This window comes from Ictalurus furcatus, chromosome 15 (genome assembly GCF_023375685.1).
Source record: "Ictalurus furcatus strain D&B chromosome 15, Billie_1.0, whole genome shotgun sequence".
NCBI classification, from domain to species: domain Eukaryota; kingdom Metazoa; phylum Chordata; class Actinopteri; order Siluriformes; family Ictaluridae; genus Ictalurus; species Ictalurus furcatus.
This window is the reverse complement of record NC_071269.1, coordinates 14,498,630-14,523,465: the sequence shown is the minus strand read 5'-3', so window position 1 is coordinate 14,523,465 and position 24,836 is coordinate 14,498,630. Positions and strand designations below refer to the sequence as shown.

At 39.1% G+C, this 24,836-nt stretch overlaps 1 protein-coding gene across 3 annotated transcripts in view; it reads left to right on the top strand.

Moving 5' to 3' along the window:
• tafa1a (TAFA chemokine like family member 1a) overlaps positions 1-24,222 on the top strand; it is a 56,496-nt gene extending 32,274 nt beyond the window's left edge. For 2 of the 3 annotated variants that reach the window (XM_053643451.1, XM_053643452.1), the window contains 4 exons: positions 14,421-14,561; positions 21,720-21,844; positions 21,938-21,991; positions 23,049-24,222. In XM_053643451.1, coding sequence (XP_053499426.1) covers positions 14,421-14,561; positions 21,720-21,844; positions 21,938-21,964 — 293 coding nt within the window. In that variant the 3' untranslated portion in view covers positions 21,965-21,991; positions 23,049-24,222. The remainder of the gene's footprint in view (positions 1-14,420; positions 14,562-21,719; positions 21,845-21,937; positions 21,992-23,048) is intronic. The other variant, XM_053643453.1, reaches the window with a different exon arrangement.
• The last annotated feature ends 614 nt before the right edge of the window (positions 24,223-24,836 follow it).

The following is a 24,836-nucleotide window of genomic DNA, read 5'->3' as shown; positions in this document are numbered from 1 at the left end:
CCATGAGGATGAGATGCAGTGTAGTACTTAAAGCAGCTGGAGGCCACACCACATACTGACTGTTACTTTTAATATTGACCCCCCCTTTGTTCAGGGACTCATTATTCCATTTCTGTTCGTCAAATGTCTGTGAAATGTGTTCAGCTGTTGAATCTTTTTATGTTAATACAAATATTTACACATGTCAAGAAATTTGCTGGAAATAAAAGCAGTTGAAATTGAGAGGACATTTCTTTTTTTGCTGAGTTTATATGGGGCATGGTCATCCCAGACTCAAGTGCCATAAATGAAGGTGAAATATAGCCTCATAACTGCCCTTAAGTAAATAGATCATTTTTTGTATCTGCAATTATATTTCTTTATTGTATTGCTCATGCTGTTTTTTTTTTTTTAGATGTAGCAGTAACTAGGATTCCTGGTTAGCATATGGAGTAGGACCAGTAGTGCTCAAAAAGAAAAGAACATTTTGACAACTGTTCATTTTCACCTGTCTTAATTTTATTTTCTACGTATGTTGTTGTTAGATACCTTAAACATTTTAACTATTAAGCAAGCAGTCTGACTTGGCATGGTTGTCACAATAAACCTGGACTTGGCAAACAAGCCATCAGCCTTTTTTTCTCTTTCTTGTTTTCTACAAGAAGGTGTGAAAAATAATCTTTTACTTTCAGGTCCAGAGGATAGAAAGCAATTAAGTGTGTGAAATAAACAGCACTTACATTGGGGGAAATAAGTATTGGATTCGTCAACATTTTTTTCAGTAAATATATTTCCTATGAGGTTATTCACATAAAATTTTCACCAGACATCAGTATTAACTCAAGAAATCCGGAAATATAAAGAATTCACAACATTAAAGTCCATAAATGAAGTTATGTGTAATAAAGTGGAATGACACAGGAAAAAAGTATTGAACACACTAACTGAAATTTATTTAATACTTAGCGGAAACACTCTAAGAAAAAGCAGTTCTCCAAGGCAAAGTAAGGCAAGGAACCGGCTGAAATCCGTAAGTAATTATGCCCCTATGTGTGCAAATTAATATCAGCTGGGTTAGTAAATTGTTGGTCTATAAAAAGGCTTTTCATTACCAAGGTGTCACAAAAGAAACATCTCATGATGGGTAAAAGCAAAGAGCTCTCCCAAGACCTTCACAACCTTATTGTTGCAAAACATATTGATGGAATCAGATACAGACGTATTTCAAAACTTCTGAATCTTCCAGTAAGCACCAATGGGGCCATTATCCTCAAGTGGAAGCAACATCATGCCGTCATCAACCAACCACGCACAGGAGCTCCTCACAAGATTTCTGACCAGCGAGTCAGAAGAATAGTCAGAAGAGTAGCCCAAGAGCCAAGGACCACTCGGAAAGAGCTACAGAAACACTTGGAGGCAGCAGGTGCCATCGTCACAGAGAAAACAATAGGCAATGCACTCCACTGCTCATGCTCACCCTGTAAGACTCCATTACTAAAGAAAAAGCATGTCGAAGCTCGTTTAAAGTTTGCTACAACTCATTTGGACAAGCCTATGAAATACTGGGAGAGTGTAGTCTGGTCAGACGAGAGCATAATTGAACTTTTTGGCTGTCATACTACACACCATGTTTGGAGAAGAAATGGCACTGCACATCTCACCCTTAAAACACTATACCAACTGTGAAGTTTGGAGGTGGACACATCATGGTGTGGGACTGTTTTTCATCGCATGGTACTGGCAGACTTCAGATAATTGAAGGAACGATGAATGGAGCCCTTTACCGGGAGATTCTTGAGAAGAATCTGCTGCCATCCACCAGGATGATGAAGATGAGACGTGGGTGGACTTCCAGCAGGACAACAATCCAAAGCATATAGCAAAGGAAACTCTCAATTGCTGTCAGAGAAAAAAAATCAAGGCTTTAGAATGGCCCAGTCAATCACCTGACTTGAATCCAATTGAGCAAGATTTAAAGACAATATGTTTAAAAGAATTGGCCAAAATCACACCTGAATACTGTGGCCAATTAATTTCTTCATACAGGAAGCGTCTTGAAGTTGTCATTACAAACAAAGACTTCTCCGCTAAGTATTAAGTAAATTTCAGTTAGTGTGTTCAATACTTTTTTCCTGTGTCATTCCTCTTTATTACACATAACTTCATTTATGGACTTTAATGATGTGAATTCTTTATATTTCCGGATTTCTTGAGTTTGATTTCTTGAGTTTGAATAGCCTCATTGGAAATATTTTTACAGAAAAAAAATGTTGATGCGTCCAATACTTATTTCCCCCACTGTATATTCATTAAAACAGTGTTTTTTAAAACCAAAACTGTTTGTGTATTCTAAAGAAGAATAGCCTTAAATTAATCCTTATACTGTTCAGCTCACCAGATATAATGGATATAAAAAGTTTGCACACCCCTGTTAAAATGGCAGGGTTTTGCGATGGAAAAATAAAATCAAAATAAATCATGTCAGAACCTTTTCTACTATTATTGTGACCTATATATCTATTATGCAACCTATATCATGGCAGTCTTTTTGGGTAAGAGTGAATCATTTTGGCACATCATGACTTACTAATATTTTGTCATTCTTGCTTGCAAAAGGATTCTAAATCTTCAAGTCACCTCACAGATTTTTGGTTGACTTTTGATCTGGACTCTGGCTGGGCCATTCCAAAACCTTGAACTTGTTTTGGTGAAGCCATTCCGTTGTCGATTTGGCAGTTTGCTTTGGGTCATTGTCATGCTGAAAGGTGAAATTCCTCTTCATCTTAAGTGTTTTAACAGAAGTCTAAGGTTTTGTGCCAAAATTGACTGGTATTTGGAGCTATTCATTATTCTTCCATACAGATTAAAGCCTGAGTTCCAACTGAAAAAAAAATCAGCTGCCACCTCTATTGAGTTGATTTAGTTGAGCTTTTTTTGAGATGCTTCCATCTAGCCACACTACACCATAGCCCAGACATGTGAAGAATATGAGAGATTGTTGCAACATGCAGAGAGGAATCAGTACTTGTCAGATATTCCTGCAGCTCCTTTAATGTTGCCATAGGTCTCTTGTCAGCCTCCCTGGTAAGTTTTTGTCTTGTCCTTTCGTAAATTTTGGAAGGACGTCCTGTTCTTGGTGATGTCAATGTGGTGCTCCATTTTCTCCACTTGTTGATTATGCCTTCACAGTGTTCCATGGCCCATTTCATGTTTTGGACATTTTTTTTGTATCCCTCTCCTGATTGATTACTTTCAACAGCAAGGCCTTGTACATGCTTTGTCAGCTCTTTGCAGACCATGGCTTCAGCAGTCAAATAAATCCAAGATTTAAAAAAAATATCCCACAGAAACAGCAGACCTTAATTTGGGGTTAATCAGAATAATTGATGACAGCTGTATGATAATTACTTTTGAACATGACCTTGAATGTGATTGGTTCATTCTGAACACAGCCACATCGGCAATTATAAAGGGGTGTGCACACTTATGCAACCAGGTTATTGTGACATTTTTTTCCCCCCTAAATGTTTCTGATTGTTTTTCACTTAACATTTATAAATTGTAATTTCACATTAAGGGTAGAGAAAGTTCTGACATGATTCATCTTGGTTTAATTTTTTTTATTATTATTACAAAAACCTTTTAACAGGGAAGTGTAGACTTTTTATATCCATTGTATCTCACTCAAATATGTTTTTGAGCTGACTGTAGAAACGAAGAGTGGCAAAGCACAGCAGCTGCAATGGAGTGGAGCTTCACATCTATGACACTGTGTGTCCCAATTAATTTGCAAGTGATAAAAAAAGGACCTCATTTCACCTGATCCTGGACACATTGTCATGTCACGGCTGCTGCCCAAGCCTGCCATTACTGTTTGCCTGTGACTGGTCACCAAAAACAGCTCATCAATTCTTATGATAACACCACAATAACTGGGCTCATTTACAGCAGTGATGAAGTTGCATGCACAAATGAAGTGGTGGAGATGACAAAGCAGCGTAATCTGTCCCTGAAATGTCCATTAAATAGGAGTGGGGCAAGATTGTAATTAGCCTTTTGGTTCTTAATTGTTCCAGGCAGTGGGTAATTTATTTAAAACTAACCACCCTAAAAAGATTGTACCCAAAGACGCCTGTGACAAAAAAAAACCCCAAAGACCTAGGAGAAGCTTTAAAATAGTTTTAGTGTCCCTGACTGTTCCTTAAAACGCATTTAATGGGTAATATATTTTGGCACTATGATAACAAAGAGGATCAATTAGAGAATCCTATAGTCAATCTGAAACATAGTGCTATTATGCTATGGGAGCTTTAACAACCGCCCAGGGTAATGAAGCTCCTGGTGCAGCATCAGCGCTACAGGCAGGCCATCAGTTGGGTATTGTGCTCACTCAGTTTGAATTAATATCTATTATGTAGTCTATTTAATAATGTCATAGATATTGATTGATGACTGAATGCTGTCTAAATTAAACATAAACCCTGAAACCAAATATTAATACTAGGATGTTAAGACAGCTGTAGAATGAACTTTAACTTTACAGCCTCATTACGGTTCCCCAGGGGTATGTTCTTGGTCCACTTTTATTCCTCCATATAAACAATGATTCAGTTCAATTCAAATCAGTTTTACACTATATGGCCAAAGGTTTGTGGACACCTAACCATTCTGATGTGATTTTTAAGCATCCCATTCTAGATTTAGTTCCCCTTTGCTGTTATAATAACCTCCACTCATCTAGGAAGGCTTTCCACTGGATATTGGAATGTAGCTGTGGGGATTTGTGTTCATTCAGCTACAAGAGCATTAGTGAGGTCAGGCACTGAGGCCTGGGGCACAATCAGTAATTCAATTCATCCCAAATATGTTCAGTGGGGCTGAGGTCAGGCCTTTTTTCAGGCTTTTTTGCTGGCTAGTTCTTCCACTTCAACCTTGGCACACAGTGTCTTGCTGGACCTCACTTTGTGCACAGGGGCATTGTTCAAGTTCAAGTTCTTTATTTGTTACATACAGATGGATATACAGTGTCCAATTCTTCTAGTGAATTCTTCCTGTTTGCAAGTATTGTGGCATGTTCTAAGTTGTTTAACACATCTAAATGTAAATATCAGGAAATGAAAGCTGAAATTCAGATCTGGCGTCTCATATTCATCTTTTGAACTCAAACCCAAATGTCTTCAGTGTGTAACAAAAACAATAGAACTGGCCTTGTCATTTCAATGCTTTTGGAGGTGACCCTATATCTGTATTTCTATTCTTGCTCTATACAAGCAAAATTGAATTGAATTTCTATTAAGGAGTATGAAACAAATGCAGAAATGCTATAGACATGCAAATAGCGTGTCATACAGCATCAAACTGGAAGTCAAAGTCCTTGAGATTCACAAGTTATTTTTTGGTTCACATACCCCTTGGCAACATGTGTACGAAATGACTTACAAACATTCAGATTATGTGCATGATTTTGACATTGTCTCTTTAGGCGTATCCAAATTGAGCAAATATGAATATCACTTCTGATCATATAAAATTAGTTGACATTTCTACAAAAATACTGCTCATACATATACATCACCAGCATGGGGAGGGGGCGTCTCTACAGCTGTGCAGGGGGGCTGTAACTTACCAAAGAGCAAGAAGCAGAGGCACAACTCCGTCTATTGGGGTGCTGATTCATAAGACACTAACACAGACACAATAATTTTTTTTTTTTTTGTGGACTGACCTTAGATACAAGGTTTTTACACCAGTGCCCATTACCAGAACAATTACACAATAAAGTACTTAGCTGTAATATAGTGATAGTCAGGAGTGTCAACAGCTGATTAGGAATTTAATTGTCTTCCTCCCTGAAATGAGATAAAGAATAAATAAAAGAAAGCAATAATGTCAATGTCTGTTAAACAGCTCAGGATTGAACAGGTGACCGCAATGCTGTGAGGTGGCAATACTATCTGCCGCACCATCTGGCTGCCTAACAAATTTGCTTGACAGATTTTTTGAGAGAAAGAGACAGTAACTGACATTCACTTGTAAGCCATCAGGATTCACTGGAAAAAAGTACATCTTTCACACAGTGACACTGTAAAGGCATCACTGAGTCCATTTCCATGGAGGAATGACTGCAGACAAAGCGAGAACTCGTATCCTGTAATAACTTGCCTGGGAAGATTGTCTCAAAGTCTTTATAGGAGAATGGCGAAAATAATTAGCTCTCAAAATAAACTCATAATAATAATACTTTGTAAATGAATTTGCATGCATAAAAAGACTTCATTTCAGCCCTTCCTGAAATGAAGCATCCTCTGCTGAGTCTGAAGTGGTTGCCTCAGAGCCATGGAAACAAACAGTTTCCAACAGAAAGTTTAAGAATTTTGAAAATAATGTAACAGGAGTGGAGACAAGACATAAACCATAACAAAACATGCGTGTAAAAGTAAACAAAGTCAATGTCACTGAAAAATCCGGAAACACGGGCTGTTGCACTTTGGGCAGTAGAGCGCGCTGCTCGTTCCACGCTCCATGAGAGACGTGACAGACGTGAGAGTCCCCCCAAAGGCCTCCCCCCCTCTTTTCCCTCTGGGCAAAAAAAACACGCATCCCTCCAAGTCCCAAGGCAGGCATTGTCCAACAAATAGCTGGTTCCTCAAGGAGCAGACATGAGGCTGGGACAGGCTCGCTGGGGTCGTTAGGCAGGAATCAGGCTTGGGAAGGTGTGTTGTCACCTTCAGGTGTGAGCAGAGGTTGGTGGGCCATCCTGTCGGCCTCAGGAGTGAGCAGAGCTTGCTGGGCCGTCCTGTCGGCCTGAGGCCTGAGCAGAGCTTGGTTGGCCGTCCCGTCGTCCTGAGGCGTAGGCAGAGCTTGGTTGTCCATCCTGTCGTCCTGCCTGAGGCGTGAGCAGAGCTTAGTTCTCCATCCCTGAGGCATGAGCAGAGCTTGGTTGTCCGTCCTGTCGTCCTGCCTGAGCCGTGAGCAGAGCTTGGTTGGCTGTCCCGTCGTCCTGAGGCATGAGCACAGCTTGATTGTCCGTCCTGTCGGCCTGAGGTGTGAGCAGAGCTTGGTTGTCCGTCCTGTCGGCCTGAGGCGTGAGCAGAGCTTGGTTGTCCGTCCTGATGTCTTGCCTGAGGCATGAACAGAGCTTGGTTGGCTGTCCCGTTGTCCTGAGGCATGAGCAGAGCTTGGTTGTCTGTCCTGTCGGCCTGAGGCGTGAGCAGAGCTTGGTTGGCCATGTCTTCACCCTCAGACAGGAACATGGCTTGGGAGGCCGTCTTGTCGGCTTCAGACAGGAACATGGTGTGGGAGGTCGCCTCGTTGACCTAGCTGGATAGTCCACTTCATAGTTCTCACACTGGGACTCAGGAGATGAGGTCACCATGTTGACCTCCAGCTGGAGCTCTGCAGAGAAGACCAGCTCATGGGTCTCATGCTGGAGCTCTGGAGCTGAGGTCGCCACATTGACCGCCGGCTGGAGCTTTACAGTGGAGACCTCCTCGTGGGTCTCATGCTGGAGCTCTGGAGCTGAGGTCACCACGTTGAACTCCGGCTGGAGCTCTGCAGGGGAGACCACCTCGTGGGTCTCATGCTGGAGCACTGGAGCTGTGTAGGCCATCCTGTCGGCCTGGGGCTGGAGCTGTGGAGGCCGCACTGTCAGCATTCTTACAATAGGTGGTGAACAGCAGAACAGGCTCACTCATCATACTGGTCCAGCCCCAGGCCAAAAGATCCATCCATCCAGAATCATCCAGAATAGGGGTGTACTCTGGACTTCGGCTCACTGGTGGGCTGTGCCAAAGAACTGGGACAAAATGAACCCTAGCCACTGCCTCTTGTCAGGCTTGGGATTCGCCAGGCTTGAAAAATGTAACTGGAAGTCGAACAGGTAATACTCAGGGCAGCCAAAAAAATCCATTATAAGGATGTGAGGAAGTCCATTGAGGAAGCTTGCATCCATGTTGTAGGCGAAGTATTCTGTCATGTATTAGGTTTTAGGAGACAGATACAAATGCAGTTAAAGCGTTTATTGAAGACAAATCCAAAAACGTAAGGCAAAACCGTGGTCAAAAACAAATGAGGAATCAGGCGAACGGCAAACAGGCATTAACTGGGCTAGGACTAGCGTCAAGACACGAGAACAAGAAAAAGAAAAAACCATGAAACAAAACTGAGGCTCAAAAGGCTTGGTATGGTACAAACACCCACAATACTTTGAAGCGAACAAAGACACACAAGGGGTTTAAGTACTTAATGAAAACAAAGGTAAAACATAAACAGCTGTGAATAATAATGACACGTGAGGGAGACATCCAATAACGTAACGGGGCGGAGAGAAGACATAAACCAGGGAAATTCATGACAATCTCTATACAAAAAAACAAATCCTGGGGCCCATTCGCCCTACATGCCTATTAATATGAATAAAACTAAGCATTAATGAACATGGTTTCAGGAATGCAAGGTTTTGCACTGCATTGTTTAACATTTTTGTGTTTGAAAGTGATTGCACAGCAAAGTAGAGCTTAAAAAAGAGAGAAATATTTATAATTATTATACACAATTACAGATAGTCCATGTCTGAGACATGACTGGAAACTTGGTGTAAATTGACAGTATCAAAGGAACTGTTTTGTAAAGAGAAGTAACCATATATTCTAAAACAAATGAGGTAATAACATAGGAGGAAATAGTGTAACAAACTGAATATTTGAAGTTTGCTTTCATAATTTAAATATTTTGACATACAGAGAATATGTTTGACCTATGCACTTTGGCATGTACAGTCTTTATCACCGCACTTCACTTGACATTATATGCTGAGTCATGTGTCATCGCCTAGGAAGCGGCTTACTCTCCAAAGTGTGTTTTCGGAACAGAAGTAAAGCAGTGAGTAAACGTGACCCGTGACGTGCGTAGACCAACTAATCGATGATGAGATTCATTGACAATGATTTTCAGAATTATTATTATATTATTGATTTTATCGATTATTTTTCGATTATTATCGATTATTTGATCAATTATTAGCGATTTTATCGATTACTTGTTGCAGCTCTACTGATTTGTATGGTATTGGACTATTTTCCACAGTTTACTCACATTTATTTTCAATATTCTTCTATTCTGTGCTATATAGGAACCTGTTTAGATTTTAATGTGTTTATATTCAAAACTGTAAAAGAATCTAAAGAATTAAGAGTCATGTTTGCCAATAGTTGTACATTTAAAAAGTGTATAAACAGGTCCTTGAGTTGGATTTACATGCATCTTATACTATTTTTACATAGAAGTATTTATGGAATTAGTTGTATACAACATAATGCAAGCTGCTTCTTCTTCATCTTCTTCGTCACATTGCACATCCCCATGTATCATTATGGATGTTGAATTATATATGGATCAGTCTCCCCAGCTGCTTGTCTGTATAAGTAGATACACATGAGCCCATTCACACTGAAATGATATATAGAGTGCTAGAGGCTGGACCTTCACTACTAACCCCAAAGTTCAACCGGAAAATAACGTTGTCACTTTTCATACATAAATTTTAAAGGGGTAGTCCTCTGTGAAAGACAGTCTGAAAAAGCCAAACAAAGGAACCAGAATGAAATAGTTCAACTGGGAATTGGGGAAGCCTGATGAGAAGTGCCTCTGTTCCATATGCCAGCCTTCATATGACCATGAAATGTGCTTTTCAAGTGTGTGGTGTACACACAGATGGCTCCAGAATTTTTGGCACCCATCAGCGCAATGGGCAAAGTTTTAAAAGACAACATCAGTGTTAAGAGTAATTATCTTAACCAGATTTTTGACATTAGTGTTTGTTTGTCACTGGTCGTTTCAGTCTATGGATTTAACTCATACTGTGGTCTGAATTGAGGACACGTCCATAAGTGCTAGTTAAGTATGTAACTGTGGTTCTCTGAACCCTGGAAAACCAACAGGGTTTTCAACTTTATACCTTCTTGTGCACATATGATGAGGCCTTCCCCTGTTCAATTTTTTCTTCCAATTAGACATTTCCCCCCCCCACGTTATGTGTCTAGACAACAACCTTGAGTGTTAGAAAAGCTCTGTATAAATGGAACATATTATTTGATTTCTTGAATTTTATATTTACAGCATTTTGGCAGAGCACCTTATCCAGAGAACCTTACATTCATCTCATTTTTATACAACTGAGCAATTGAGCATCAAGGGTCTTGATCAAGTGCCCAGAGGTGTCAGCTTGTCACTACTGGGATTTGAACTCACGACCGTCCAACCAGAAGGCCAACGTCTTAACTACTTAGCTACCACTACCACTTGAAATATTGTGCATGTAGAATGTTGCAGTAGGAATAGGACATGTTCATGTCCACCACCCAGTGGGACAGCAGGGAATGCTCTGCGAGCCCACCTTTATTGAAAGCTGCAAAGAAAATTGACTGATTCACCATGCTGGGTGATATGAACTTGTGCAGAAGTCCCGGATTCAACCACAAGGTCATCTGAATTATCTGGCCACCAAAGCATGGAATTCGAGTTTATCTCCCAGGGCATGCAATTCCCCCCAAAATTTTATTGAAGCGATCGCTAGCAAAAAGGCAGTTCAACTTCCTTATGTTCTAGACTGCCATGGTGGTTTCCTTCAGTGGAGGTTCAGAGTGCCAGGGTAGTTTCCTCATGACCTTGACCCACATAGGTAGCCTATAAAAGGTCCCTGCTGAAGAGTGGACGAAATGGATTCAAAGAAGCTGTACACAAGCACAAGCACAGTGCTCTAATTCTCCGTTTCTTCGTTTAAAGTACACTGAAGCACCCTTTAGGTTACAGTAATCGATATAGTAACTGCTATATTACAGTGCCTCTATACAGGATGGATCTAACCACTCGGTGTAGTGTGAACTATGGGGAAAATCCAATCCAAGAGAAGGAAATACATTATCCATTATGTGGAGTGAAAACCGACTCCAACCCCAGAGCTGCATATTAGCAGAAATCCAGCTAATTTGACAGACACAGCAGTGAACACCACATGGTGTGGTGAAGGAAAACCACTCAACCATTCAAGCAGCACATTAACTCGCTAGGCGGGAATAGGAGAAGGTTTGTGTTATATTTGAAAAGGGTGCAGTACTGAAAAAATTCACTCTGTTTGAAATGTACTGTACTGTTTTCCCTTATGTTTAAGGACAAAATATCACTTATTGCTTATGTCAATCATTTTATATATTCATTCCTTCTCATTTCTATAAAGGGTGTCATTTATTCTGAAGTGTACTGCATAGAAACACTTAAATGAGAGAAGAACAAGTGCAGTTACAGAGTAGTAGTCCAGGTGATTGATGTTATTTTGTCAATGCACCTGGGGTTGGGAACTAAGCTGAGAACAAAGACAACAAAGCAAACCGCTCTGCTCAATACCCAATGTAGCATCTTAGAGCTTTGGTAATAAAACATTAGACATATTAATAATGCATAGCACAGCACAATACAAAACCATTTTAAAGAAAAGATTAGAAGTGTGAAGGACATTCCATTAATATAATACTAATCAGTACAGAAAAGCACCTGAGGTGATAAAGACTGTAGCAGGTACAGATACAGTATCTCTGAAAGAGTAACAATAAGAACAAACTGTGTTAGTACTAATCTTTACACTCATAATAAAGACATTTCCTCCAAGCTTCAATAGATCATTAAGATATACTTGGAATGCTCATTGAAAGGGAAATTCACTGTTATAGGGTTCTAGAGAGGACCATTAAGGGTTACTCCAAAGGGACAAGCTAAAAGCTCTTAAGGGATCTAGATTTAATCACTTTATAAGACATTGTTTTATAAGAAATCTGATGGCATGATTGCATAGTTCAATATTTATACAATATTGGTGGTTCGATAGTGCAGCAGGTAGTGTTGACCTCTTACAGGATTACTGAACTTGTGTTACTGTCTGTGTAGAGTTTCACATTCTCCCCATGTCTGTGTTTCCTCCAGGTTCCTCCTATCTCCCAAAAAATAAATCTGATAGGTGGATTGGCTACTCTAAATTTTCTCCTAGGTGGGAATGTGTGTGAATGTGTGGGTGCATGGTGCCCCGTATTTAAAATGAATGCATGCACATACAAACACAAACCAACATTCACCCACGCATCTGACACAGCACAAGCACCCAAACGGACAAGAACTGATCTCACAAGCTGTTTTTTTTTTTTTATCTCACACTCACGAAACTCAGTGTGTTTTAACACTCGACTCAGTGTTTAATGCGTTGCGCTCATTAAAAGCGGGTACACAGACTACTGCTGTGACAGCATTGGCCCCTGGAGTAATACCGTCATCTCTCCTTCTGTCACACAGACTGAACAGATATGAAAAGCAATCACTCTCCTACATGACTCTGAGATGTCCAGTGTCACCTTTTTAAATATTCATAACCCTTAGCTATGCTGTTAGAACAGTCAGCAGGCAACACATTGTTTCTCGCTGACTCTCACTCTGATTCGCCTTTTTCTCTTTCTTCAGGCTGTGATTTCTGTGTCTCACTATTTTCCTCTCTTACTTCTGTTTTGACTGACTTCACTCAGGAGCTAATGAAACCCCCAATCCTGCTGAAGATATTCATGATATTTACATTTTTATTGATTTTTAAAAGTGCATTTAACAAGGGGTATTATTAACTCAGTTTCTAACTTCTAAGATGGGAACCACTCTTTTTCTTTTTCATTTATTTTGTTTTCTTGTTTACTTTGAGTGAAGTGTGGGTATTTGTCAAGAAGTTACCTTTTTTTTTTTTAGATCAAAGTTTCTGTTTTATGTAATTAAGACAGTTAGTTACAGTTATATAGCGCTTTTCTAGACACTCAAAGCACTTTACATAGTATGGGGGGTGGGGTGTGGTTTCCTCAACCACCACCAGTGTGAAGCATCCACCATGATGCAACTGCAGCCATAGTGTACCAGAATTGCACCACACACCAGCTATTGGTGGAGATCGATGTAGCCAATTCTGGGATGGAGATTATTAGGGGGCCATGATGGAATTTCGCCAGGACACTGGGGTTATACCCCCACTCTTTTACAATAAATGTCCTGGGATTTTTAATGACTGCAGAGAGTCAGGACCTCAGTTTAACATCTCATCCTAGTGAATGTGCTGTTTTTACAGTGTAGTGTCCCCGTCACTATACTGGGGCATTAGGCCCCACACAGACCACATGGTGAGCACCCCCTGCTGGCCTCACTAATACCACTTCCAGCAGCAACTTTAGTTTTCCCCAGGAGGTCTCCCATCCAGGTACTGGCCAGGCTCAACCCTGCTTAGCATTAGGGGGAAAACAGGCAAGAACTGCACTGGCCATATCTGCACATTAAAGCAAACAAACCTCAGTGCATTCTATCTGAAGCTCCATTGGATCTTGGAGCGGTTCATAATTAATGTAGCGCAAAAGCACGCTGTTCAACACCCCACACGGTGCTCAGCATATTCCCAGCATTCCCCGCTCCTATTGCCGGTAGCTGCATTATTCAGCGTATTGCTCATCTTAGCCAAACCTGATCCCAGATGTGGAAACCCTGGGCCATTCCAATCCTAATCAGTGGAAACCCAGGCGAGAGGAAGTCAGCTAATCACTCTCCTGGGTCTTTATGGCGTACTCTACCCATGCTTTTATGTTTAATTGTTTGTCTCGTCATTAACCTAACAGGGAGTGTTATATTTCCAGATGGGGGTTGATCAAGCGCCAAGCTTCTGTTTTATGAATCATGCTTCTTTTTTATGAGTCGTGAGACGTTATTTCCTTACTATATTTTTATACTCTGGATCAAATGCTATTTAATATTTAATATTTAACCTAGGTCTTGCTGGACGACACGTCAGACCATGAAGCCACATGACTTAAATAAATATTTCACTTCTCACATTCAGTTCCATTCAATCCACACTGCAGTAGTACTATTCAGATTCTTTGTGAGCGTGTGTCCCTCCGTCCCCGTGGGGACGTACTGGAGTGTTTAGTAATCACTCACTCATGGTGTGTGACTGCAAGCCCCCTGTCTTTATGTGTTACCTCCTTCCCACTCCACCACCCTCCTCATTATTGCATTTTTACACAGATAGCAGCCCCCTCCCAGGCCTCTAATCTTTACCGCGACACACACACTACATCATTCTTACTTAGTGCCACGGCACTGTGCTAATCACAGGGGACAAACATTAATCTACATAACTAAAGTTTCCCAACTGGAAACACTGCAGTTTAAGAACTTCACCCACTTTTACAGCGTTTGCTGGTTCATTTTTTATGACATGCAGAGTCATAATATAATGATGATGATGATGACGATGACTTTAGCAACATTGTATGTAATAATTTTGCATGAGGCATGATTAAGAAAGACTCAACTCTCTGAGACGTTTTGTTAATTGGTTGTTGTTTTTTAACCCCCAACCCCCTTTTTGGCAGAAGGAGGGACATGCGAGGTGATTGCTGCACACAGATGCTGTAACAAAAACAAGATCGAGGAGCGATCACAGACAGTCAAGTGTTCCTGTTTACCAGGGAAAGTAGCAGGAACCACGAGGAATAAACCCTCCTGTGTGGACGGTGAGTGAATTGAGCTGTAAGCTGAAACTGCTGCACTGTTTATGGCCCTTTGGCAGAAAATTCATGTTTGTTCCATTAGCTATTGCAGACTTCAGGTAGACAGTATGAGCATACAAGTGAGCATACAGTATGTGCATATTTTCATATTTCACAGAATATTTTGAGATACAGTGTGGTCCAGCGGTCATTCAAGTAATAAAGCATTACCTGACTGTACACTGCCATGTTCAATAATAAGGACAGGACATGTATAATTGGGCAGTACAGTGGCCCAGTGGTAGGGATAGGCGATGTATTGATATAATATCGATATCGTGATAAATGATTACATGATATACTTTTCTAAGATATCGTTGGTATGGTGATCTATTTTTTAAAACGTTTTTAATAATTACAAAATAAATGGTACTGAACGGATGCTGTTGATTTGACGTATTTAAAAAAAAAACTTAATCTTTGTAGGCATTAAAGAAAAGTATCGTCAAACTCATTTGAACTTTTTCTTGTTGATTTTACTACTGTTTTGCAGACAGTGTGTTCATTTATATATCTATATAATAGGCAGCTATTATATAGCTATATTATATATCATGATACGCATCGTGTATCGTAGAAATGTCCTAAATTATCGTGATATGATATTTTTGTCATATCGCCCAGACCTACACAGTGGGTAGTGTTGCCACCTCACAGCTCCAGGGTTTGTTCCTGAACTCAAACTTGTGTGGAGTTTCTGTGTATGTTCTCCCTGTGTCTCTAGGTCCCCATGTTCTTTCCACCTCCCAGAAATAAGCCGGTAGGTGGATTGGCTACTCTAAATTGCCCCTAAATGTGAGTGTGTGTGTGTGTGTGTGCGCGCGCACATAGTGTCCTATAACAGACTGGTGTCCCATCCAGTGTTTATTTCTGCTTCATGCCCAGTGTTCCTGGCATAGGCTCCAGCTCCACAATGGCCCTGAGCAGGATAAAGATGAATGATGATGGTTACTGAAGATGAATAAATGAATGAATGTTTAAGTGTGCAGTGTTTGAGCGGGCTCTGCATTCAGGTCACTTTTGTAGTATCCTCGCCCAAGGGCCTCTTGAGGACCTCTTATTATTACCACTCTGTCCTTTTGACAAATGAGTCGCTCTGAGCTGCTACTGCAGGAAGAGCATTAGCCTCAGCTGTGCCAAGAAATACCAACCAAAAACCACATTTCACACAAGAATAATGACCTGGATAAGCCTCAAATGTATATCCTTAGGGAATGTCGTGTAGTCATAATTATCGGAATTGCTTAGTCCAGTATAAGACACTTATAGTTAGGGTTAACCCATCTCATTTGCGTTTAAGCACTGTGGGTGGTTGTAAATCTCAGTTAAGCTGAACGATGGATGCAGTTGAAGTCTCACTGGTGGCCATTAAAGCAGATCATTGATAGTGTCCTCTATCTCATGTGAGATAAAGCTCATTGTAACGCCCCTGTCTGCAATTCCTGAAATTAGCAGACTGCTAACTGCTAACTCTCATGATCCTCAGCCCAAAGCCTCATCACATGGCCTCCAGTCAAGCACCTATCTCTGCTCACAGTAACCTGATCATTCAGTCCCTCCAGGATTTTGCGATTTTCTGATCATAGAAATGAACCTAAAATCAAGCAAACTCCGCAATATTCCAAATTTTCCCCAAATTTGGGCCAAGACGAGTCATGTAACGTCATCACAAAGCCCTCTTCGATTCACGTGCATCGAACATGAGTACAATTAAAAGGTCTCATTTACCAACAAACATCACTGTGAAAGACCGTGTAAAACAATTTTGTGCAATTGTAATTTCACCAATTCAAGTAGTTTTCTGCAAAAAAAATTTTAAATACTCTGCATGTTGCATCGCAAATTTTGAAAATCCATGTAGCAAAATCAAACATTTGTGGCCCGAAAAATCACAAAAAAGTCCATGAAATCCTAAATATTAACAACACCAATTTTTTTGCAATCACAATGCTCAAATTAAATTACCCAGACACAAAGAGTGTTCCTTTGTGAATCTCGTGCCAGCATTGTGTCAGTGGCGAGTCTAAACCTTTATCTTCCTGTTTTTATCAATGTTTTGACCATAACCTGCGTCACATTTACCAAGTTAGCATGTATTCCCTGACCATTTGCTTGACTCATGTTTTTGTGTCTTGTCTAGCCCTTTGGTTTATCTGCTACAGTAGTTTTAATAAAACCAGAAATCTGTACTTGCATCTGTCTGTCTGCTTCATGAAACCGATATGCTGGAATGTCAGAAACACAAGGAGCAAACGCTTCAATTTCCTGTCAAAGCTTTACATGAGGTTCAGGTTTATGGCTTATGTATGAGACATTTTATTTACTTTATGAAGGATGAGAGTGCTTTTTAAACTGATTTTTTGTAAAAATCAGAACCAAGAAGGCAGTTTTGAAGGAAGCCAGAGGTTATATTGATATTGATTTTTTTTTTTTACTTTGTAACTGTGGCCAGTTTGAATCAGTTAAGGATCAGAGAGAGGAGAAAATTGGGATTTCTATTTTAAAAGAAGTAGCTTTTTTGTAGGGCTGCTCGATTATGGCAAAAATCATAATCACGATTATTTTGGTCAGTAGTGAGATCACAATTATTAAACACGATAGCTCATTGACTTTGGAAACATCATGCATTTATTGAACTTAAAAAAAAAACTTTTATTGTATTTTTAACAGTGGATTTCCTTGAATATAATCCAACTGAAAAAAAATATTTAAAACAAAATGAAATACGTCACGTGACACGTTTCGGCGAATTGCGTCGCCAGAAATTAACTTTGAACTTCCTTAGCCAATGAAATTCTGTCTCCTGGTTTAGATCAGCTTGTAGTTTCTCACTATTAGTGAGCTCTAAGGAAATGAGCGTATTTAGACCAGCTGTCATGACGCTAGAGGAAATGAGCTTTCCAATGATACCAAACGTTATTTATTTTCGTTCCACATCGGACTCCTCGAAACCAAATTTTTCCAAATGGCTGAAATGGTTTTATCTTTCTTGTCGACCAAAGGTTCTCTTTCTCTCATGTTGGCTCGAGCTAAAATAAAGATGCCACAGCTTAGGGGGGGGGAGTTTGGCTTTCAGGGAGGGGCGAAAGCGCACCTGTATAGAAAAATGGCGCACGGTTTTTAAAAAGACAAAACGAGAACATTGCGAAACGGAATGCAGCACAGCCCTACTTGCTTGCACAAGGTAAGATATAAACAAAGAGGTCAGCATACAGGTCAGATGTCTGAGCACAGATGGAATATCGTAGTTCCCAAGGCAACGAGCACCATGTGCTTTTTTTCTATTTTAGTCTTGTCTTTGCAACTGTCCTCTCATTGGTTTGGTTTCCCTGATTGTGTGAACCTGTTCCTTGTTTCACCTTGATTAGTTTGTCTATTTACACCCGGCAGTTTCTTTTAATTGTGAAGTCTTATACAGTTCCAAGCCTTATATTCTAGCTTCTTCCATTTTTTTTCAATTCTGCTGATGTGTGAAAAAGAAATATCTTTTTCCTTTTTTTCCTCATGTTGACCTTTCTAGTTGCCACCCACTAGTTAAATCTCCCCTATCGCATGATATACTACAACAAAGGAGAATGGGGCAAACACACATGAAGTGATTGATTTATGGCGTGCATTATCAAAGCCAACGCATGAGCTTGTTTGTGTATCAAAATCAATATTTTTTTTTTACTTTGATCATGGATAACCTTTGTTTAATGCTATCTACCAGTACATTGTCCGCTGTTTCAATTTATGATGATAATTTGTGATTTGTCCTAATAAATCCTAACTGTTATAGCGAAAAGTTTCAACCATTTTGAATTTATTTTAGATTGCAAGCCTGATAAAAATTTCTGTGGTCGTCCCATGTTCTTTTATGAATCGTTTAATGGAGCAAAAACACAACAGTTATCTGCATAATTAGTTTTAGGGATGGTTCCAACCTCTCAAGAGATGAAATAAATAAATGGTAAATCAAATGCCTAAGCATTTAGTTTTCCAATTAGTTTTGTCAAACAGGTATCAGGTGTAATATGTCAGATAGTGACATTAAAGATTGTCACTTGTACTATTACGAAAAAGAACACTGAAACTATCATTTAAAATATTGTGACTAATATATACTGCTGTATAATGTCTGACAGAAATATTACATAGAATTTAAATTGTGGACAAAAAGCTCATTCACACTGCTCCTGAATATGCCTTAGTTTAAATCAGTATTATTCTATTGTTACAATACGACCATATGCATGATGAGAGCTTAAAAAGCTTTTAGCATTCATAGCACATCAGTTATAAATCACCCATCACTGTGCCAGATTGCTCTCCTTCTCTGCATATAATGCCTCAGTTCTTGCCATTTCAAAATGATCACTCTTTCACAGAACAAAGTGAGTGAAATTGATAGCTTTTTATAAGGTCTACACTGCCTGATCTTTTGACAAGTCATTGAAATGAACCATGAACTTAAACTGTATTTATGTCAATTTTGCCCCATTACTGGCAGCAAATCTGTCTGAATTATAGGTGTATGTGGTATTAGACTGGGAGTTGATATAGGGTGAAATGAAATCAAATAAACTAATGTAGCATTTTACTGCGCATAAGGCCTTTTGCAGGGCAATACGTATAACAGGAAACAAGACAAATTTTTAGACAATTGAATCTAATGTCATGTCACATATTGACTTTTTTATCATTGGTTATCTACAGGATGGTGAGAGAAAAGTTCTTAGGTCTGTGTAAGTATACAAACACAGATTATCAAACTCTGTTTATACCACACAACACTATTTAGTTTGCATAGTTGGTGTAGACTGATGATGAAACAGTTATATTAAACTTGAAAATACAGTATAAATATGACATCCCAATTATTATTTAAGTGTTAACCTTAAAGTGTGCTAAAAGATATTTACAGTAACTCCTTTACATTCTGGCTTGTTCTTCATCTTAAAGCATGTTATCCAGTAATTATTGTGAATTATTCAGGAACTACAGTAAAGTAGTGGCAATGTTATGTAGTTAGGAGAGTGAGGAATATATGTCTGGATGCACTGAAAAATATAAGTACATTCCATGTAAACTGAAGATTTTTTTGACATATTTGGACAAACAAACATTTGATCCTCTTTGAAACAGTGCCTATAAATTAACTTGATACACTCTGTGAAATAACACATAAAATGGACAGTTTGTAGTAATTTTCACAGTTTAAGTCAACAAAAAAAAGGTCACATGGAAAAAGCAAGTACACCTCTACATATATCACACTTTCAGATCTATATAATTAGAATCAGGTGTTGAAGGTTGGGTGCCAGTGATTAGAACCTGTTTAGAGTGTGACGGTGGAACCTGTCTTATTTGTACCCCTCTCATATCTAGTGGCTGGTGTTTCCTTTGATATTCAGGTGTGTGGTGTCATCATGCCAAGATCTAAAGAGTTCTGTAAGGCCTTCAGAAAAAAGGTTGTGGATGCCTATGAGTCTGGCAAGGGATTTAAAAAGATCTCCAGATTATTTGTAATACATCATTCCACTGTAAGGAAAATCATTGACAAATGGCACAGATATCAAACGACTGCCAATTAAGCCAGGACTGGCCATCAGAGCAAATTCAGCCCAAGAGCAGACCGCCTGAGGCAAAAAGAAGTCTTCAAGAACCCCAAAATTTCATCACAGGATCTGCTAGTAAGTCTTGCAACTGTTGGTGTCAAAGTGCATGCTTCTGCAATCAGAAAGATATTACACAAATTTGACCTGCATGGGAGGCATGCCAGGAGAAAGCCTTTGCAAGACTACAGTTTGGCAATGAGCATATAGGCAAAGACCAGACCTTTTGGAATAATGTGCTCTGGACAGACGAATCAAAGATCGAGTTGTTTGGCCACAGTAACAGCAGACATGTTTGGCGCAGACCAAAGACAGCTTTTCAGGAGAAGCACCTCATACCAACTGTGAAGCACTGTGGTGGAAATGTTGTTATGGTTTGGGGTTGCTTTGCTGCCTCAGGGACTCGACAGCTTGCATTAATTGATTCAACTATGAATTCTGCGTCATATCAAAGAGTGCTTGAAGATAATGTGAGACCATCTGTCTGAGTTGATGTTGAACTGAAAGTGGACATTTCAACAGGATAATGATCCTAAGCACATGAGCAAATCCACCAAGGAATGATTCAAAAAGAGGAAATGGAGGGTTGTGTAATGGCCCAGTCAAAGTCCAAATTTGAATCCCATTGGCAAGCCTGGTGGACAATTATGCAAAACACCTACAAGAAGTTATTTCTGTGAAAGGGTGCAATACTAGCTTCTGAGGCCAAGTGTGTACTTACTTTTTCCACAGAAGAATATCAAATCTATTAATATTTCCGTTTAATAAATGATTGAAAAAGCTATTTTTCCTCCCTGAAATACATCAACTTTATTAATTAATAGGCACTGTTTCAAAGATGATCAAATGTTTGCTTGTCCAAATGTAAAAAAAAAAAAAAAAAAACAACAACAAAAAAAAAAACCCCAACAAGTTTCATGAGGTGTGTGTGTATATGTGTATATATATATATATATATATATATATATATATATATATATATATATATATACACATATATAATACAGCTGATACAGTTCACCATGCTGTAAAGCACAGTTTAATGACTTAGAGACTGCAAACTTCCATCAATCCACCCATTTTCTATACTACTAATGCTACACAGGGTCCCAGGCAACTCAGGGCATAAGGCACCCTATTGCAGGCCACAGTCACACACTATGATGCCAATCATCCTACAATGCATGTCTTTGGGCAGGGGGAAGAAACTGGAGTACCCGGATGAAAACCACAAAGCACAGAGAGAACATGACCCTAACCCTAGCTCTGCACGCACAGGGCAGAGGCAAGATTCAAACCCCCAACCTTGGATGTGCGAGGCAAACGTGTTAACCACTAAGCCACTGTGCACCCCTAGTACAAACTTGTGCATGCAAATGCAAACTATGGACAAACTAAGTCTCGTCTCAATTCCTAGTTGTTCCTACTGACATTAATTCAGTGGTCTATTACCCATGATAGTATTTCTTTTATATGAACTATTCCATTCAACCTGCAAAAAGTGTTTATGAGCACTTTCTCACAGCCTCTATAGTGGTGGGGAAATGGTGGTGTGAGATGGAACCATGTCTGGAGGGAGAAGAGTGCAAGACTTTGCCAGACAACTCGGGCTGGATGTGCTACTCTGGGAACAAGATCAAAACCACCAGGGTGAGAGCTGGTTCATATGCATGAATTAACATGGAGATATTATTCAAAGCATAATAATGTGTGTGTGTGTGTGTGTGTGTGTATTTATTTCAGAACACCCATCCCTATACATCATTGTAGCAGTGGGAGCTGTTCAGTGCAGAACAGGTTTGTTGTTTTCTGCACATCTACCCTGCATCACTGCATGCCTGTTACTAGGTTATTAGTTTATAAAATCCTAATGATGATTCATTTGCTGAAATGATTACAGTACTTTTCAGAAGGGATTATGTTTTAAGACATGTCTGTTAAGCATTGAGGACGTCTGTAGTAGTTTAGTTTATTGATTTATAAAGCCCATTTAAAACAACAGATGTTGAAACCAAAGTGCTGTACAAGAAATATAAACAAATTAAGAGTAAACAAAAAACAATGTAGTAATTATGATCGCTCAGCATAAGTCATCTCTGTTTAAATCACAGAGATGGGAGGGTCTTCATGATATACGCATGCTCGTCACACATGCGGAAAAATCCCATACATACTACATACACCTCATTTTAATATGAAACATTTGTTTTGACCTTTATAACTTTAGAATTGCTTGTTGTAGGGCTTTTGGCTGCACATGTTGCACGTGAGCGTTAGTAAGTCACATGACCTGGACGTATCTGTAGGCTAAACCTGTGCTAGGAGCTCAGTAACTGACCTAAAATTACAAAGAAGCATTTCTTCTTTGACAAATCCTTTTAAATGTTGTCTATGTTTTATTGTTGTGCATTTTATACTCTGCCAATACCTGGTTTTGTTTACTGAAAAAAAAGCAAAAAAAAAACCTCTTACCCCACAGGATATAATGACATTTTTACAATGTCAATTCGGACTGGGTGTATATAACTTAGGGTTAATCTTTGCAGATTTGTACATGCGCAGTCTGTAAAAATTACTGACAGGACTGATTTGGATGGGACTAAAAATCCCAGAGATAGTCTGGTAATAATTACATGTAAGACTAATCCAATCCAAATAGGCCATAACTCAGATTTCTTAAACAATTACTATAGAAACATAACTGCAGTTATCCCAATTTGACCATTTTGTCTATTAAACATTACAATTTTCATCTTTAGGACATCTTTAATTATTATAGTGTGTATTTATGCATTTTTATTTTGTTCCCCTTTATTAATATTGCAGTAATTTATTTGTGTATTATTCGTTTTAGGAGTACAACAGGACAACAGTTAAATAAACTACTCCAGTGGAAGGAAGCTGGTGAACTTGATGTTAAATTTCAGGCGGCTATTTCATTCTTCGACTTTCTACCCAATAATGTGACCATCGCCTGACTGAGGAAGTCTGTGGACATCTTTTCATTCATGATTTGACCATTGTTTCTGCTCATTTTGGTTTGCGCTGTAAATCCTTGGTAATCTGAGACTTTACCCTGTTTGTTGCAGTTTGCCCAAAATATAGTGTTCATTCATGACATCCTGGTGATCCTTGTTTCCAGAAATGACTGAGCTAACAAACTCACCTACAGTGGTAGATTTACGGCATGTCTTTACGGAAGGAAGAAGACTTTTCATAAGAACAAGTGGGTAAAGCCTCGTCAGGTATCACTGAGGAGCTCACTGCATTTCTCCTGCAACTAAAATGGACTGTTAAGGACATGTGTGACATAAAACTGATCCTATAATTGTTCGCAGACACATCATCATCGTCTAACCACAGATATCTGACATCATTATGTGGTTAAGCAAAACACAAGATGAAATGGCATATAAAAAATGATGTTTGAGTTGTGGTCAATTAAACTGTAACTCTGAAACCACAGTTAACTGTGATTTAAAAGGCGAAAGCACAATAATGTAAAGTGTTTTGAAAAGATGAACTCATTATCCACCATGTGCTAGTGAAGCTCTAGTCCAGCTCTAGCTGATTTTTCCTGTTTCTGGTACATTAAACTTATGATAAATTAATAGAGCATCATTGAGAGGACTCCAGTGTGAAAGCTATGAGACATATTATCAAAGCCAATGAGGTCTGATCGAAACCTGCTGCTGCATGCAGATATAACATAGCATGGAGTTTAAATACTCAGAGTCAGATTTATATTCAGCTATCTGGAGTTTTTGCCTTCATTAAACAGGTAGTAAAATGTGGAATTTTAAGATGTTCTCTGTGTTAGAGTCCTGAAAGGTTCTGAATGCTACTTCAGAGAAAATCAATTTAAATAGAGGTGATAGTCTTTTGAGAGCCTGAATGAACAAAAAAAAAAAAGTTACTTTTATGTTATGGGTTTGTTTTTTCTAGCCAACCACATGGCACCAGTAAAATGTCCAGTGAAACTCGACATACAACATAAAATCTGTGGGAGGATGTGACCTATATAAGATACAGTATACATGAATACCAAACCTATAACTGGTGAAAATGCAAAGAAAAAGGAGTAAACAGTCAAATTTGGAACTTTTCCAATACTCAAACTGTAATTCAAGGTAATTGTCAATATTACTGATGAATACTAAAAGTACACTTCAAGGGAAAATTGACTGCAGTGCAATCACTCTATTAAATTAAATCCTCCTTTTTCCTACAGTATTCCTTTAGCCCTGATTGGTAAAAAATAAGCTGGTAAAATTCAATAAAACCAGATGGCCAGTTATTTGATTGTGTCTACAGGTGGAAGCATACAGCTGGGACTGGAGGACGTCATGAAAAACTCCTGGGATATTCTCCTGATGTCAAATAAATGCCAGTGTGAATATATTTGACCATCTATTGATTTACACTGTTTCACTTTGGAGGTCCTAAATGTAAGCCATGTCTTCAAGGATGGCTTCAACAACAAAAAATCACAGTGGGGGTGAATTAACATTTAAAAAGCTCTAATATTTATTTATAGAAACATATTACCTTGCCTTCTCTATGTTGTTAATTATACCCCTGTTAATTGATTGGTGCAATTTAAAAATACATGTACACTCCTGGGCAAAAAAATGGGCCAAGC